The sequence below is a fragment of the Hyla sarda genome, chromosome 7 (assembly GCF_029499605.1).
Source record: "Hyla sarda isolate aHylSar1 chromosome 7, aHylSar1.hap1, whole genome shotgun sequence".
Lineage (NCBI taxonomy): Eukaryota > Metazoa > Chordata > Amphibia > Anura > Hylidae > Hyla > Hyla sarda.
Genome location: NC_079195.1, coordinates 10,219,414 through 10,237,322, shown reverse-complemented (window position 1 = coordinate 10,237,322; position 17,909 = coordinate 10,219,414). Strand labels below are relative to the sequence as shown.

At 43.5% G+C, this 17,909-nt stretch overlaps 2 protein-coding genes across 6 annotated transcripts in view; both read right to left on the bottom strand.

Moving 5' to 3' along the window:
* Positions 1-17,909, bottom strand: part of LOC130281948 (pancreatic lipase-related protein 2-like) — a 100,905-nt gene that overhangs the window by 75,554 nt on the left and 7,442 nt on the right. For 3 of the 5 annotated variants that reach the window (XM_056529742.1, XM_056529738.1, XM_056529739.1), the window contains exons 2-4: positions 4,088-4,223; positions 2,232-2,287; positions 705-753 (exon numbers count right to left, since the gene is read on the bottom strand). In XM_056529742.1, the coding sequence (XP_056385717.1) occupies positions 705-753 (49 nt within the window). In that variant the 5' untranslated portion in view covers positions 2,232-2,287; positions 4,088-4,223. Of the gene's footprint in view, positions 1-704; positions 835-2,231; positions 2,288-4,087; positions 4,224-5,314; positions 6,751-17,909 lie in introns of those variants that run through there. The other 2 variants (XM_056529740.1, XM_056529741.1) reach the window with 2 other exon arrangements.
* Positions 11,280-17,909, bottom strand: part of LOC130283082 (pancreatic lipase-related protein 2-like) — an 83,423-nt gene continuing 76,793 nt past the window's right edge. Inside the window, exons 11-12 of the mRNA XM_056532272.1 lie at positions 13,627-13,788; positions 11,280-12,648 (exon numbers count right to left, since the gene is read on the bottom strand). Of these exons, the coding sequence (XP_056388247.1) occupies positions 12,582-12,648; positions 13,627-13,788 (229 nt within the window). The 3' untranslated portion in view covers positions 11,280-12,581. The remainder of the gene's footprint in view (positions 12,649-13,626; positions 13,789-17,909) is intronic.

The window sequence follows — 17,909 nt, the reverse complement described above, 5'->3', positions numbered from 1 at the left end:
ACTACTACTCCCTCCATACCCTCATGGCTGGGGGCTCTTCAGGTCTGGATAACTACTACTCCCTCCATACCCTCATGGCTGGGGGCTCTTCAGGTCTTGATAACTACTACTCCCTCCATACCCTCATGGTTGGAGGCTCTTCAGGTCTGGATAACTACTACTCCCTCCATACCCTCATGGCTGGAGGCTCTTCAGGTCTGGATAACTACTACTCCCTCCATACCCTCATGGCTGGGGGCTCTTCAGGTCTGGATAACTACTACTCCCTCCATACCCTCATGGCTGGGGGCTCTTCAGGTCTGGATAACTACTACTCCCTCCATACCCTCATGGCTGGGGGCTCTTCAGGTCTTGATAACTACTACTCCCTCCATACCCTCATGGCTGGGGGCTCTTCAGGTCTTGATAACTACTACTCCCTCCATACCCTCATGGTTGGGGGCTCTCCAGGTCTTGATAACTACTACTCCCTCCATACCCTCATGGCTGGGGGCTCTTCAGGTCTGGATAACTACTACTCCCTCCATACCCTCATGGCTGGGGGCTCTTCAGGTCTGGATAACTACTACTCCCTCCATACCGTCATGGCTGGGGGCTCTCAGGACATGTTACAAGTTTTAGGCTCACAACAGCTGAAGAGCCACAGGATGGAGACCCCTGCCGTACAGTAGTAAGAATCTCCCAGAATCCATCAGATTTCTTACCTTGAGTAAATACAACCATAGAGAAGAACATCAAAACTGCCAACACCATCTGGAAGGGAAAAAATGTGTGGTTACACCCTGAGGTTCTCCTGAAAGGCCATATGGGCTTCTTAAGGGTCTTTTGTCACAACTATGTAAGTAAAGAATTAGGAGAAGAGAGACATCAGGGATGTGACCGGACAAGAGATCACAGCTGTATATGAGCTACTACAACTCCCATCATCATTGACCGGGAACCTCTCTGTGATCCGTATTATACCTTTATCTGAACATCAAAGAAAAAACCAGGGTATTCAGGGACACAAATTTCAAACTTTATTGTTTTAGAAAAAAGGACATACATTTAAAAACATTTTAAAAAAGGGGAGTTACAGAATACCAAGATGGTCCTACAAATGCACAACCGGAGGTCCATAAAGCAACAGGTTAATCACCAAGAAATGTCTATATATACAAATGGCTATAAAGAGCCTACTTTATAATAGCAAAAGTGTCCCAGCTAATGGCTATGATAGCAGAAGTGTCCCAGCTAGTGGCTATATTTAGTGAGGTAACAGCCATATACATTTATACATATAGCAAGAGGATGTTAGTATCACCTTCTAAGGACACACCAGGACCTCCGTCACCCAACGTTTCGACAACTATTGCACTTTTCTACTCTTAAACTTTCACTTTTTTTACCTGTAGGTAGCACTCTATCAGAGTCTCCAATATATAGAGGGAGATCATCATTTATGAGGTCTCCGTGTTTTGGGATTTAGTTCCCCGTATTATGTTTTAATTTATGATGTGTCATGTGACCAGAATGGTCACCTGACATGTCCTCGGCTTAGGCAGTGGGATACTACATGTTGATAGGATCTCGCGATGGTAGGATCTCACGATGGTATAATGAATCCCGTGACCCTTAGACCTCGCGATATGCAGTCACATGACACAACGGGTCATGTGACACGGCACGAAATAAGGAAACAGAGATGACGCATACCCGGAGGTGAGGCAATACTACGTTGACACATATGATAGGCTATTCAGGTGTATAAATAGGCGGCAGACCCACAGTAAACTACGCCCCAGAAGAAGCATTTAATTGCGAAACGTTGGGTGACGGAGGTCCTGGTGTGTCCTTAGAAGGTGATACTAACATCCTCTTGCTATATGTATAAATGTATATGGCTGTTACCTCACTAAATATAGCCACTAGCTGGGACACTTCTGCTATCATAGCCATTAGCTGGGACACTTTTGCTATTATAAAGTAGGCTCTTTATAGCCATTTGTATATATAGACATTTCTTGGTGATTAACCTGTTGCTTTATGGACCTCCGGTTGTGCATTTGTAGGACCATCTTGGTATTCTGTAACTCCCCTTTTTTAAAATGTTTTTAAATGTATGTCCTTTTTTCTAAAACAATAAAGTTTGAAATTTGTGTCCCTGAATACCCTGGTTTTTTCTTTGATGTTCTAATTTTGCATGGTATGGGAACATACAAATAAATATTGGCACTTTATATGCATTATACCTTTATCTACAGCGTCCCGGATCCTCCTCAGAGAATGTGCTGAGACTTATAGAAACCTGAAGATGACAAGAAAGATAATGGCAAATATATAATAATAGCAGAAACATAACAGTATAATATCCATCTATCTATCTCATTTCAATCTTTCTATCTATTTATCTCATATGTATCTATCTATCTCATATCTATTTATCTACCTATCTATTTCACATTTATCTATCTATTTCATATCTATCTCATGTCTATCTATCTATCTCATATATATCTATTTATCTCACATCTATATGTATATCTATCTGTCAGCCTATCTATCTATCTATCTATCTATCTCTCATATCTATCTATTTATCTCACATCTATGTGTCTATCTATCTATCTATCTATCTATCTATCTGTCAGCCTGTCTATCTATCTATCTATCTATCTATCTCATTTCTATCTATCTCATATCTTTCTATATATCTATCTATCTATCTCATATCTATCTATTTATCTATATATCTATCTCATATCTATCTGTCATCTATCTCTCATATCTACCTATCTCATATCTACCTATCTATCTCATATCTATCTATCTCATATCTATCTATCTCGTATCTATCTATCTCGTATCTATCTATCTATCATCTATCTATCTATCTCATATCTATCTATCTCATATCTATCTATCTCATATATATCTATCTATCCATCTATCTCATATCTATCTATCTCATATCTTTCTATCCATCTATCTCATATCTTTCTATCTATCTATCTCATATCTTTATATCTATCTATCTATCTATCTCATATCTATCTATCTATCTCATATCTATCTCATATCTATCTATCTATCTATCTATCTCATATCTATCTATTTATATATCTATCTCATATCTATCTGTCATCTATCTCTCATATCTACCTATCTATCTCATATCTATCTATCTCATATCTATCTATCTATCTCATATCTTTCTATCATCTATCTATCTATCTCATATCTATCTATCTCATATCTATCTATCTCATATCTTTCTATCTATCTATATCATATCTATCTATCTATCTATCTCTCATATCTATCTATCTCATATCTTTCTATCTATCTATCTATCTATCTCATATCTATCTATCTATCTATCTATCTCATATCTATATATCTATCTATCTCATATCTATCTATCTCATATCTATCTATCTATCTATCTATCTATCTATCTATCTATCTATATATCTCATATCTATCTATTTATCTATCTATCTCATATCTATCTATCTATCTATCTATCTATCTCATATCTATCTCATATCTATCTATCTATCTATCTCATATCTATCTATCTCATATCTTTCTAGCTATCTCTCTATCTTTCTATCTCATATCTATCTATCTATCTATCTATCTCATATCTATCTATCTATCTCATATCTATCTATCTATCTCATATCTATCTATCTCATATCTATCTATCTCATATCTTTCTATCTATCTCATATCTATCTATCTATCTATCTATCTATCTATCTCATATCTATCTATCTATCTCATATCTATCTATCTCATATATTTATATCTATCTATCTCATATCTATCTATCAATCTATCTATCTATCTCATATCTATCTATCTATCTCATATCTATCTATCTATCTCATATCTATCTCATATCTTTCTAATATCTATCTATCTCATATCTATCTATCTCATATCTATCTATCTATCTCGTATCTATCTATCTCATATCTATCTCATATCTATCTCATATCTATCTTTCTATCTATCTATCTATCTATCTATCTATACATCCCATATCTATCTCATATCTATCTATCTATCCATATCTATCCATATCTATCTATCTTCCAACCTGTTACAGATTCAGCTGCTGAGCTCCTGCGGTGTCAGTGACTGGAGGAGATGGAGTTCTTCGCTTCTTATAAGAAATGCCCAGGTGTGATGTAATCCTATGTACACATCCTTGTAGTCGTAAAGATCATAATGTTCTAGAGAACAGGGAAACTACTGAGTTTGTACCTATACATCCAGACAGAGGACACAACATCCCTGCCAACTTCATTCTGTGCAATTCAGCCAGAAACCATAGGAAATAATCTGATCCCTAGTCAGGGCTGCCATTAGAAAGCTTAAGGCATGGGGCCCCAAGCCCCCCCCCCCCCGTTATCACCATACATATTGCCATCATAATGTTACTGACCAAATCTTGTATACTGAGTATTGAGACCAATATTACCAATAATACCAGTATACAAGGAGGAAATATTATCACCATACATATTACCATCATAATGTTACTGACCAAATCCTGTATATTGATACCAATATTACTAATAATATCAGTATACAAGGAGGAATATTATCACCATACACATTACCATCATTACTGACCAAATCCTGTATACTGAGACCAATATTACCAATAATACCAGTATACAAGGAGAAATATTATCACCATCATAATGTTACTGACCAAATCCTGTATACTGTGACCAATATTACCAATAATTCCATTATACAAGGAGGGAAATTATCACCATACATATTACCATTATACTGTTACTGAACAAATCCTGTAAACTGAGATGAATATTACCAATAACATTATTTTACAAGGAGGAATATTATCACCATACATATTAACACAATACTGTTACTGACCAAATACTATATACTGAGACCAATATTACCAATAATACCAGTATACAAGGAGGAATATTATCACCATACATATTACCATCATACTGTTACTGACAAAATCCTGTATACTGAGACCAATATTACCAATAATACCAGTATACAAGGAGGAATATTATCACCACACATATTACCATTATAATGTTACTGACAAAATCCTGTAAAGTGAGACCAATATTACCAATAATACCAGTATACAAGGAGCAATATTATCATTATACATATTGCCATCATACTGTTACTGACCAATTCCTGTATACTGAGACCAATATTACCAATAATGCCAGTATACAAGGAGGAACTATTTTCCCCATACAGTGACCTTATAGAGGTAGATATCAGCTCTACACAGGCTCTGCAGACCATTTAAGTGATTACATACAGTTACATTGGGTGACGTCTTCTCTAGTTGGAGTTGTTCCCTTTCCTTTATCTTCTCCATCCGGCCCAGACCGTCATGCCAATTTCTTTCTTTCACAGCTTGTCTCCATAAGAACTTGCCAAACATTTTAGGCAGCGCACTTTTCCTGCACCTATAGTGCTCCAAAAAGTAATAATAGAAAGGGTAGATAAGTAGGTAAGAGTTGGTAGGCCCCCATTAGGTAGTAGTAGTAGCACCCCCTTAGGTAGTGGTAGTTGCTCCCTTTGAGTAGTAGTAGTAGTAGTTGCCTCCTTTACGAAGTATCAGTAGCATTCCCCGTTAGGTAGTAGTAGCAGCACCCCCTTAGGTAGTGGTAGTAGCTCCCTTTGAGTAGTAGTAGTAGTTGCCTCCTTTAGGAAGTAGCAGTAACAGTCCCCTTTAGGTAGTAATAGCAGCAGCCCCCTTTAGGTAGAATTAACAGCAGCAGCTCCCCTTTGGTACTATTAGAAGCAGTCCCATTAGGTAGTAATATCGGCAGCTCCCTTTAGATACTATTAGCAGCAGTCCCATTAGGTAGAAATAGCAGCAGCCCCCTTTTAGGTATTATTAGCAGCAGCCCCCTTTAGGTAGTAGTAGCAGCAGGCCCCTTTAGGTAGCCAAAGTCGAAACAGACCCCCTTAAGGTTGTAATAGCAGCAGTCCCCTTTAGGTAGCAGTAGTAGCCTAGTAGCCTGTTCAGCTAGTAATAGCAGTCCCTTTCAGGTAGTAGTAACCTTCTTTAGGTAGTAATAGTAGCCCCTTTAAGTAGTGGTAATAGTAGCCCCTTTAGGTATTGATCGTAGCCCCCGATAGACAGTGATAAAAAAAAAACATACCCACCTGTAGACCTTGCTCCAGCTTAGCTTGGCCGCTCTTCTCCTCTGGTTTGTGCTCCGGTGCAAAATGAGCACAGTGCGCATAGGAAGGATGCTCGGACCTCTTGCAGTGGCCTGTATATTGCCGCTGGCCACAAGAGTGATTGACAGGGTGAGGAGCCAATGGTTCTTCACTCTGCAAATCAGCCAAGCTCCACATTTCACTATAGACTTGTTTGTAAGATGAGCTCTTAGCGAAATTATGCCCTGGAAGCGGAAGATCACTGTTTATACAGCGTTCTTCTGCTTCTGTGCTGGCACTGCCACAGGGGGGTGCAGTGGGGGCCTGGGCCTCTTGGGAGCTCGGGCCCCTTACTGGACCCTCTTTCTGACCGGACACATTGATTTTCAAATGGCTGTTCAAAAAAATGTTGTGCCTTTTTATTCTGTGATACATCGGGTTTTATTTTAATGCATTTTTATTTTTGTAAAACTAAGGGGAAATAAAAAAAAAAGTTTATTTAAAAATTGTGACCCTATTCAATGGGGTTGGACCGAAAGCTGTCACTTGGGTCATATTCTTTTATTATTTCTTAATGTTTATATTTTTACATTTATATTATTTTTTATTTATATTATATTTTATTTATTTTATTTATATAGTATTTATATATTTGTCATATTTTATTTATTTTTTATTTATTTATTTTAGCTTTAAGGCTGGCTTCACACACAGAATTTTGGTCTTTTTTAACCCCTTAAGCAGAAACTGCCATTTAATTTTATTTACTCACTGCGTTTATGACGCATGTCCTTAAGGGGTTAACAAAACCAGGATTGGGTCCAAAACACAGAAAATAGCGCAAATCTTTCTAATATAGTTTTCCCTGGATCCGATCCGCTCCTGAGCGTTGTGTTTACAGCAATAAGGAAGGTAATAAATAAACCGTCCTTGACTTCACTCGCTTACAGCCGGTTCCTTGTTTTTCAGGTCTCTCTGTGCCATGCAAGGATGTTTAACCCCTTAAGGACACTTTTTGTGTTTTCATTTTTTATTCCATTAACCTTTCATTTTTTAATCCACAGACATAAATGAGTTTTGTTGTTTTTCGTGAGATCAGTTGGACTTTGTAATGACACCTTTTTATGTTACCAAAAAATGTAGGATGAAATTAAATGCTAGTTGCTGCCACATGTCAAGTTTGGCTGCCCAGAAGTCCAGCGGATCTTCAAGGTGTTTTGGCATGGTCATGTCAAGGTATGCCATCACCTGCTGGTTCAGGTCCTGCTCCATGTCTACCTGCTGCTGATGAGTTGCTTCACTATGCAAGTGAAGAAAGGTACTCATCAGCGACTGTAGACTCAGGCTGCTGCTGATTGAGCTGGTACTGCTCCTGCCCCCCCTCCCCAGCAGCCATGGCAGTGAAGGTGAGCACAGAGGGCCCCCCGAGTCAGACCTGCGAGTGGATGGATGATGGCGCAGATAGGCATCGGCCAACTGACTACGTCGGATCTCTCTGTAGTAGGTCAGCTTGTCCTCCCTCTCAGTGGGTGTAAAAAAGGCACCCATTTTGTGCCAGTAGCGAGGGTCCAATAAGGTGGAGAGACAGAAGTCATCCCGCTGCCGAATGGTGACAATTCAGTGGTCACTATGCAAGCAAGTGAGCATGCATCGTGCCATTTGTGCAAGTGACTCGGAGGGACTCTCTGCCTCCCTCCCCACTGCATACTGCCACGGTGTGTCTAGGTCCCCTATCTCGCCTTCCTCATAACCCTCTATCTCCTCTAATTCATCATGCTCCTCCTCTCCTGTCAGATGACTAGAAAAACCGCCCTTCTTGTGAAACCTGAACTGTGCTCCACTGTGCCCTTCACCCTCCTCCTCCAGTACAGCCCCCACAGGGCTCATGTGGCCATGAGATGTAGGTGCAACGTCTCCAGTGCCCTGACCAGCCATTGTTTCCAACACGTGTTCTAGTAAATGAAGCAGTGGAATGATGTCATTCATCCAGTAATCCGTGCGACTGACTAATAATGTGGCTTCCTCAAAGAGCCTGAGCAAATGGCAGGTGTCACGTATGAGCTGCCACTGGTTCACATTGAAGTTACACAGGGGAGTCCCCCTATCCACTTGGATCATCAAGAAATCGGTGATGGCTTTTCTCTGTTCGTATAGTTGGTCCAACATATGGAGGGTGGAATTCCAACGTGTGGAAAAGTCGCAAGTCAGACTATGTTGGGGGATACAGTTCTGACGCTGCAGCTCAAGGAGGGTGTGCTTTGCGGTGTTTGAGTAGCTGAAGTGCACGCATAGTTTCCTTCCCATTGTTAGGATTTTTTGCACATGGGGGAACACTTCAGGAACTGCTTGACAAACAGATTGAACATGTGTTCCATGCAGGGCGCATGTCTCAGGCTTCATTGTCGCAGCGCAGACAAGATGTTCTTCCCGTTGTCAGTCACCATGGTTCCCATTTCCAGTTTTTGTGGAGTAAGCCATGATTTGATTTCTTTACAAATGTTTTTTATAGCAGTTCCTCCCTTGTGTGACTCTGTTCGCCAAGGCAAACCATGTGAAGAAAAGCATGACACCGCTGTGCCCTGCACACATGGTATGACAGAGTGACACTGAGACTTGTCCATGCAGTGGAGGCGGAGGATGAGGAGGCGGAGTCGCACACTGTCACAGGACCAACGGCCTGAGAGCGTGGAGGCGGAAGCGGTTTGACCTGTCCAAGTTGCTGAACCGCATTTACAGAGTGGGCTGTAAAGGACATGTATTGTCCCTGACTGTAGTTACAGCTCCACACATTGGAGCCGCCGTGCACTTTGATATACACCGACAGGCTCAAGGACTGGCCCATCTTCTGTTCCACAAAATTGTGCAGGGCTGGTACTGCCTTCTTCGCAAAGAAATTACGGCTTGGGACCCTCCACCTCGGCTCGGCACAAGCCATCAGTTCTCTGAAAGGTGCAGAGTCCACCACTTGAAAAGGGAGGGACTGCAGCACCAGCAACTTGGACAGGAGCACATTCAACTTCTGCGCCGTTGGATGAATGGGCTCATACTGTTGTCTCTTGGACATGGCTTCGCCGATGGTGGAATGACTGACTAAAAGCGGGAGAAGCAGGAGCAACAGAAGGAGGGTATGACACACAGCTCCCTTCGTCTGAGGTGGTGGAGCATTGGCTGGCTGAAACAGGGAGCGGCGTGCCACTGGGTGATGCAGCAAGCTGGACCACTACATCGGAGCCACGGTTCTCCCAGGTCGCTTTATGGTGACGCTGCAATGTTGACGCAGGGCTGCGGTGTCAAAATTGGGACCCTAACCAAGCTTCCCCTTCTGCTGACACATCTTGCATGTGGCCAGGTTAACATCCTCTGGATGCCTGATGAAAAACTGCTACACCGCCGAGTAGTTCACAGAGGGGTACACACTTTAAAATATAACTTTTAATCAGACACATCTAAAACAAAACAATAGCACAGGCCCCACAACAAAAAGCCAGTGGTTCGGGATGACACCAGATCTAACAGTATAGACCGCACACCGGTGGAGGTGTGTCTGTGGAGGGGATAATGGGGGGAGCAGTGGTGCATGGAGTGCATATATCACCCTACAATGCCCTATCGGGGAGATGTAGTGTCGACTACCCCTGCTCCCACAGGGACTGTCGGGGCACTCGCCCTAAAAAGAGCGACCCCTGCCCCGATATATCCCTTGGACTGCGCCCTATAAATCCCTGGCAATATATAACATGCCCTTGCTCTGGTATACCCGACGCGTTTCTACCACATCGGTGGGTTCCTCAGGGGTTAACCAGGCAACTTGCAAAAAATCAATATCCCAATTTACAGTTACAATAATGTGAAAAGTAATCAAAGTAAGGGCTATCACCAAATAGAATTCACAAAAGTATTTACAATTTAGGAAATGCCATGAGTATATCTAACTATTAAGCACCTATCCAGTTTAGGCAATAACGGTGCTGATAATGTCAGTTGTCTACTGGCAGATGAATGCCAGCAGATGGTTACTCGCGGTTACCACGGGTTGCCGCAGTGGCGGTATCCCCAGGTGCACTCCCACAATGGTGGGTAGCGCACTCAGCCGATCGGTGTCCTGGCTCATCTCCCCGATAGGGCATTGTAGGGTGATATATGCACTCCATGCACCACTGCTCCCCCCATTATCCCCTCCACAGACACACCTCCACCGGTGTGCGGTCTATACTGTTAGATCTGGTGTCATCCCGAACCACTGGCTTTTTGTTGTGGGGCCTGTGCTATTGTTTTGTTTTAGACGTGTCTGATTAAAAGTTATATTTTAAAGTGTGTACCCCTCTGTGAACTATTGCACTTTCTGGTACTATTTAGTTTTCCCCCAAGTGGATTTAACTGTGAATTTTTTGCTTACACGGCCGAGTAGCTGATTTTCCCACCAACAGTCTGCATTGATTGACCGCTACTGCCGCTGACTCCAGGAACCCCTGTTCCACTACCTCCCGGGAAGGTAGGCTCCCGCGAAGCAGGTGGTCTACCCCGGGCACGTTTGGCTCCAGACTTTCCACTTCTGCCACCACGCTGACTGCCAACCATGCTACCACCTTGCTGGCTCAGCTGCTGCCTCACAGGCAACCTGCAACTCTCTTCTATTGATGATGATGAAGCTCCTTCTGAACCCGGCTCCGAAGTGTGATCGGCTTCATCATCATCGAGTTGTGTCTGCATGTCACTGATGTCCTCCTCAGGTTCCTCAACAGTGTCTGCTTCAGGACCCTGAACGCTCGCAACACCGCCTCCCACGTCACTCTCCTCATCACTACTTGGCCGCCTAGTGTAGGAATCGGTGGATGTCTCCTTTACTTCTTGGCTGGGCAGTAGCTGCTGACTGTCCTCTATTAGATCGTCCTCAGTAAATAGTGGAGCTGAACCCACAGCATAAGATACTTCTGTAGGGGAGGAAACAGCATAGGAAAGAGGCAATGGGAGGACAGGGACTGCTCCTGGGCCATGCCAACTGAGGGCTGTGTCTGAGGAACCCACCGACTGTTGACTGTGGGTATCAGATGTCACTTGTGATGAAGTGAATGACCGTGTTAACCAATTGGTTGCTGGTCGAGACACGACCGCTAGCTGTTACTGGGAGATCAGGCCTCTCGCTGCCACTCCTGCTGCCACTCACCCCTAGTCTGCTGCGACCTGTGCCTGATGAATTTACGCCTCTGCCACTCCTCTGTGCACGTCCTGGCACTTCTCTGCCTGACATAATTAGTGCGTATATGAGGGAGGACAATATACACTCCACTAAGCTTAAAGCAGTATTAGTCTACAACACCAGCAAGTGGGTACTTTTGGCTAACCTTTCACGGAGTCTATGTCCTTAAGACTTTAACAGGAACAAAATATTACACCACTTAGATGTAAGTATGTGGTATGCACTCATGAGGGGAGGACAAAGTGCTGCAGTACGCTTAAAACAGTATTTGTCTACAACACCAGCAGTGTGTAATTTTGGCTGGCCTTTCACAGAATCTAGGCCCTTAAGACTTTAACAGGAACAAAATGGTACACCACTGAGATGTACGCACAAGTTACACTTAATAGAGGACAATATGCATTTAGTGCTCTGCTCACCCTAACTGGCTGGCTACTATTAGCTTTTCAGTTGTTGTACACACCAGTGCTGCAGCACACAGTCGCTGTGTACTAAACCCAAAATGTCACTCTCTCTCAATCTCACTCCCTTACCCATCAGTGGTTCTATGCTGGATTTGGGCTTGAGGTGAATCACTGCTGTAAAAAACACCACCCACCTGTTTGAGCTGCACACCGCGGTGCCAGCTCACAAACAGCCGGGTGGCGATCACGTGACGTCATGACTCTGCCCCCGTGTGACGTCACCTCCCGCCCGGATAGGGGATAAGATGTCTCATGGTCAGAGTACCCATTTAACCTTGAGTTTTGTGTACTGTGATTGCAGAATCCCATAGAAGTCTATGGGCTTTAATTTGAGGAAATTCTGCTGTGTGAATAGACCCCTACTGTATCAGGGAAGTAAGTGGAAACCAATACTGTGTGGTGGCTCTAAGGGAAGCACTTTCATTCTTACCATCTGACACTATAATTAGTATTGTAGAGAGTGGGGACTAAGTAGGGAAGCTGCCTGAATAGAGAAACACAGAAGTCTTCTTTATGGCGGTCTAGGCCAGATGAAGAAAAATGGGAAAAAGTGATAGACTTCAATCAGAGAAGACGTCCCCTGGGAGTCATTGGATGTGACTGTGGATGTGTTTTGTTCCCTTGTGTGGAACTTTTAGGGTACAGATAAAGTTTTTATGAGACATCAAAGTTTAAGAAACATGACAGGAGACAGATGAGTTCCTATTCTGTGACTTTATTGGCGGTGCCCACCTCTCTGACATGTGGGTGGGTTATGGACATGGGGTCAGTGTCTGGGGGTTGTTTTCTCTTGTGGTCCCATCACTACAGAACTTGTACCTGATAAGAAAATGAGATATATATGTCACATTATATATGGCTATATCTCTATCTACAGGAGGGGGAGGGGAGCAGATCACATGATCATTGGGGAATTATACACATAGGGATCAGTGATCCTCATGTCCAGAACATACAGGAGCAGGAATAACACATCAGTAGAGGGAATATCTACATCTTCTGGATGGTCCAATGGAGGCCGCACTATATAACTACAGAATATTTTGGGGTCACTCTGTATGGTCTCCCTAACATGGAGCTCCCTTCCCTAACCACAGTAGACATTACAGGATGACCTGGTGCTTATTGATCCCGTGTTCTCTCTATGATTTTTGGATGATGTGCAGCAAAACTGCATCGGTCCCCTCTGTCCAGGAGCCTGAGTACTATGAATAGTTCCTATCTCTAGCTTATATGAAGGATAGCCATATGCCTATCCCTATTATATATATAGATATGACACTATGTCCTCTATATATGACACTATGTCCTCTATATATAACACTACGTCCTCTTGTGGCTGTTTTTCTCCTACATAAATCTCCTCCTTTACTGTGTTGTTCCCCTTTATGTATATAACGTTTCTGTCTTCATCGTCTCTTGCTTCTATACATGTTCAGGTCCTTTATCCTTTCCTGATAAGTTTTCTCCTCAGTCCAGGTATTAGTTTAGGCTGGGTTCACACTACGTTTTGAAGATATGGGAACCGGATCCGGCTGTGGGGGGTGAAAACTGGGCCACGGACCCGGCCCGTATCTCATTCATGTCAATGAGCCGACCAGCCTGATGTTCACTCCCCCCAGCCGGATCCGGTTCCCGTATCTTCAAAACATAGTGTGAACCCAGCCTTAGTATCTTCTCGAATCTCTACAATGTATCTATAGGATCCATATGATTCAATATCTGACGTATCTCAGATCAAGTGACCAATAAGGATTCTAGTGAAGAATAAGAAATCACAGAGATCAGGATACATACTCAGCTCCATTATTCCCGTAAATCACCGTCACAGACTCCGCCCACAAGGAGGGACTAAATAAGGGGAAAAAGTTATTCCAGGAAAACGTCAACCGGACAATAGGAGGAGGGAAGAGACCGTCAATGAGCGAGGAGAACGACCTACCGCCAACTACAGATCCACTGCAAGAAAATAATACACATTCAGTATAGAGAAGAGAAGTGGTACTGTGCAGTGTATATATATATATATATATATATATATATATATATATATATATATAGATATAGATATAGAATAAATGCAGATACTGAGGAACTTTTTTATTTTATATAAAAAGAAATACAAAACATAAACCAAACATAACAACCATAACAATGATAATCAAACATAAGCTAAACCTAATGCATAACAAATAATATCACAAACACAAACAAAAATCCCTTCTGGTCCAGGACAACACACACTCCATACCTATATACACACTACATACCTATATACACACACACACCACATACCTATATACACACCGCCAACCTATATAACTATATATATCACATACCTATATAACTATGTACACCACATTCTTTATAACTTTATACACCACACGTACCTATACAATTTTTTTTATATAATATACAATATACATATATATATATATATATATATATATATATATATATTCAAAAACACTAATCAATAATATACATATACATATATACAAATACATATCCATACACTAAATAATAAACACACAAAAAAAAATAAGAATTTACTTATAAATATCCCCCACCTTTCCTATAACCTACACATAATTATACACAAAAATATACATCAAATAATATAACCTTATTCATTATATATGTACAGTCCCTAAACATATATACAACTCCTACACATATATACAGTCCCTACACCATAACACAACCCCTCAGGGCTCCGGTTCGATGTCTGTAGCCGCCTACATCTTTTCGTCTTTATCAAAACAAAAATGTCTGGTGACAGCTTCAGCCCATCACCAGGGAGGAGATTGCTAGGTTAGGGCACCTTAAAGGAGAACCCCCTCCACAGGGTAGAGGCACTAAATGCACCAAACTTTTCATACTCCAATGAACGAACCTTCACCAGGTCACCGAGCGTGTTCCTACAAACCTCGTCCACGGGGAGGATTTTCTGTCTCGTCGACACTTAGCACCTCGCTTGCCACGTGTGATACCTGACCACTGCGCTGACTATAAATGAAGTGCACCGGTCCCGGACACCCAGATCTTTGAAGGCCGCATAAACCCACTCAGCATAGGAAAGGGCAGCCAGCCGCGGCCAGCCGATGGAAGCTCCCACCCTTTGATATACCTCTAAATTAAAAGGGCACTGAAGCAGGAAGTGGTCCATGTCCTCCAGCACACCCCCATACTCCTCACGGGGACAACCCTTTTCACCGGAGTTCCTGTACTTCAGATTGCCCCTGACATATAGCTTACCATGGAAGCCTCGCCAGGTCAAGTCCCAATACTTCAAGGGGATCTTAGGGGAATTTAATAGAAACAACCCAATCCCTTGATCCCGACCTGGGCAATCCTTGAGGGCCAGTGGTTTCTGGAAATGGCTCAGCAAGACCCTGTTATCGAGGATTTTCCTCGGCAGAGTTCTTACCTCCCACATCCCCAGCCCCCACCTCCTGATAACATTCAGAACCAGTGCAACATAAGTCGGGAGATGCCCGTGTGACGTGCCAAGATCCTTCACTTGACCGCCTCTCTCCCATTCCTGGAAGAAAGGCTGAAACCATCTCCTGCAAGAGACTACCCACGGAGGAGCCCTCTCTGTCCAGAGGTTTGATATATTGGTCTTTAAAAAGGAATTCATTAGGAATACCACCGGGTTGACCATACCCAACCCGCCTAGTCTCCTCGTTCGGTAAGTCACCTCCCTATTAACTAGGTTCAGTCTATTCCCCCACAACATTAGGAAGAACAGACTGTAGACCCGGCTCCAGAGGTTCTGGCAAAAGGCTGACACTGCCCAGATAGATTAACAACGGGAGCAAGTAGGACCTGATCAAGAAGACCCTTTCCCTAAAGGTCAAAGACCAACCTTTCCATTGTTCCACTCTTTTGGAGACATCTTCCAGTCTGCTTTCCCAATTTCGTGTGGGGTAATCCCCGGGACCAAATTCGATGCCCAGAATTTTTGCAGATTCCTGGGGCACAGGGAGGGTGTTTGGGAGACAGAACTCAAGGTCTCCACCTCCCAACCAAAGACTTTTGCACTTTTTCCGGTTGATCTTAGACCCGGATGCCTCCGAGTAGCAATCCACCTCCGACATCACCCATTCCACCTCCCTTTGCGAAGAGACAAGAATGGAGACGTCATCAGCATATGCCACTACCTTTATGGCCGAATCCGGCACCACCAGGTCCATTCTCACCCCCGCCAATGGTCCGCGATCTAGCCTTCAAATGAAGGGGTCGATCGCAAACACATAAAGCAAAGGGCTTAACGGACAGCCTTGACGCACACCAGACTCCACCCCAAAAGGGCGGCCCACCCAAATGTTTACCAATGGAAAAGTCTCAGCCCCTGCGTACAATGTTCTCAGCCAATCAACAAACCCCCCCGGCAGACCGTATTTCAAAAGAGTGGACCAGAGATACTCGTGATCAACTCAATCAAAATTCTTTGCTTGGTCCAAGGACAGCAGAAACCCCTTCCAGTGACCAGCCCGACCCTGCTCCACGGCCTCGCCGACACCATGCACCGCACTAAAAGTGCTACGACCGGGAACAGAGCAGTGCTGGGGGGCAAATTTCACCAACCTGTTGAAGAGCACTTTTGCCAGGATCAAGAGGGGAACCAAGATGTCCTTAAAGGTTTTATAAAACTCGGATGTTAAGCCATTCGGCCCTGTCGACTTTTTGAGGGCAAGCCTCTCAATCGCCAGCTTCACTTCCTCTTCTCTGATCTTCTCTGTCAAAACACTAAGAGAGGGGTCTACTCCTGACTGGGGAATGGCATCAGCCAGGAAAGCCGCCATCTTGCCTCAATCTAGATCCCTCTTCCCCAAGAGGTGCGAGTAAAAGGCTCTGACGACCTCCAGATCCCCGATCTGGACTTGTTCAGAGATCCTGTACTATCGATCAGGCCGGTCACGATCTTACAATCCACTGACATCTTACAGCTCCGGAAAGGGTCGGGCGAGCGGTACTTCCCAAAATCCCTTTCAAAAACCAAAGATGCGTGTCTATCATACTGGCACTTCTTTAGCAAAGATTTCACTCTGGAGATTTCCTCTCGGTCACCTCCAGTCGAGACGAGAACCTTGAGTTTCCTCCTTAGTTCCTGATAGAGGCGATCCCTATTCAGACTTCTAAGGTTCGCAGTCTGGCGGAAGAATCTCGCAGCCCGTTTTTTGAACATCTCCCACCACTCTGACTTAGTGTTGCATAAGTCCAGTAATGGTACCTGGCTGTGCAGAAACTCTTCAAAGGATTGTCTTATCTCCTTCCAGGAGGGACGAATTCAGCTTCCACAATCCCCTTCCCATCCTGGGGGTCTCTGAAACATTCAAAGAAAACATAATCAAACAGTGGTCGGAGAACTCCACCTCAACAACCTGTAAAGGTGAAGAGACAGAATCCTCCTTAAAAATCCTAGACCTAATCTCTCTACCTCTAAAGTAAGTGAACCCGCTGTGACCTGGGTTGTGCCGGATGTGGACATCCAACAGGCGAGACTCACTAGCTATTCTATTCAAGGCGACGCTATCGTAATCTAGCCGATCCCTGGAGCCTCCCCTATCAAGAGACCTTGTAACAGTATTAAAGTCTCCTCCAAAGATTACCTGCCGGCTAGTAAAAAGTAGGGGCTTAATCCTCATAAAGAGACTTTTCCGGTCCCACCTAGTCTGTGGACCATAGATGTTTATAAGGCAGAGCTCTTGTCCCTTCATGAGGACGTCTAATACCAGACATCTCCCCATTTCTAGCTTGATTACACGTCTGCATTCTACCTGAGCGGTTTTAAAAAGAACCGCCACCCCGCTATACGGCTGGGCCGCAAGAGACCAGTGAGAGGGCCCATGGCGCCACTCACGCTTCGCCTTATGGATATCGGTTAGATCTGTCAACCTGGTCTCCTGCAAAAATAAAATGTTGGCCTCAATTCGGCCGAGAAAATCAAAGGCCGCAAATCTTGCCGCAATCTGACTTTATGCTGGCAACATTAATACTCGCCAGCGTCAACGGGGAGGGTGCCGCCATCATGTGTGATCAAGCTTGACAGCCCTCTTCTTCCCTCCTCCTCC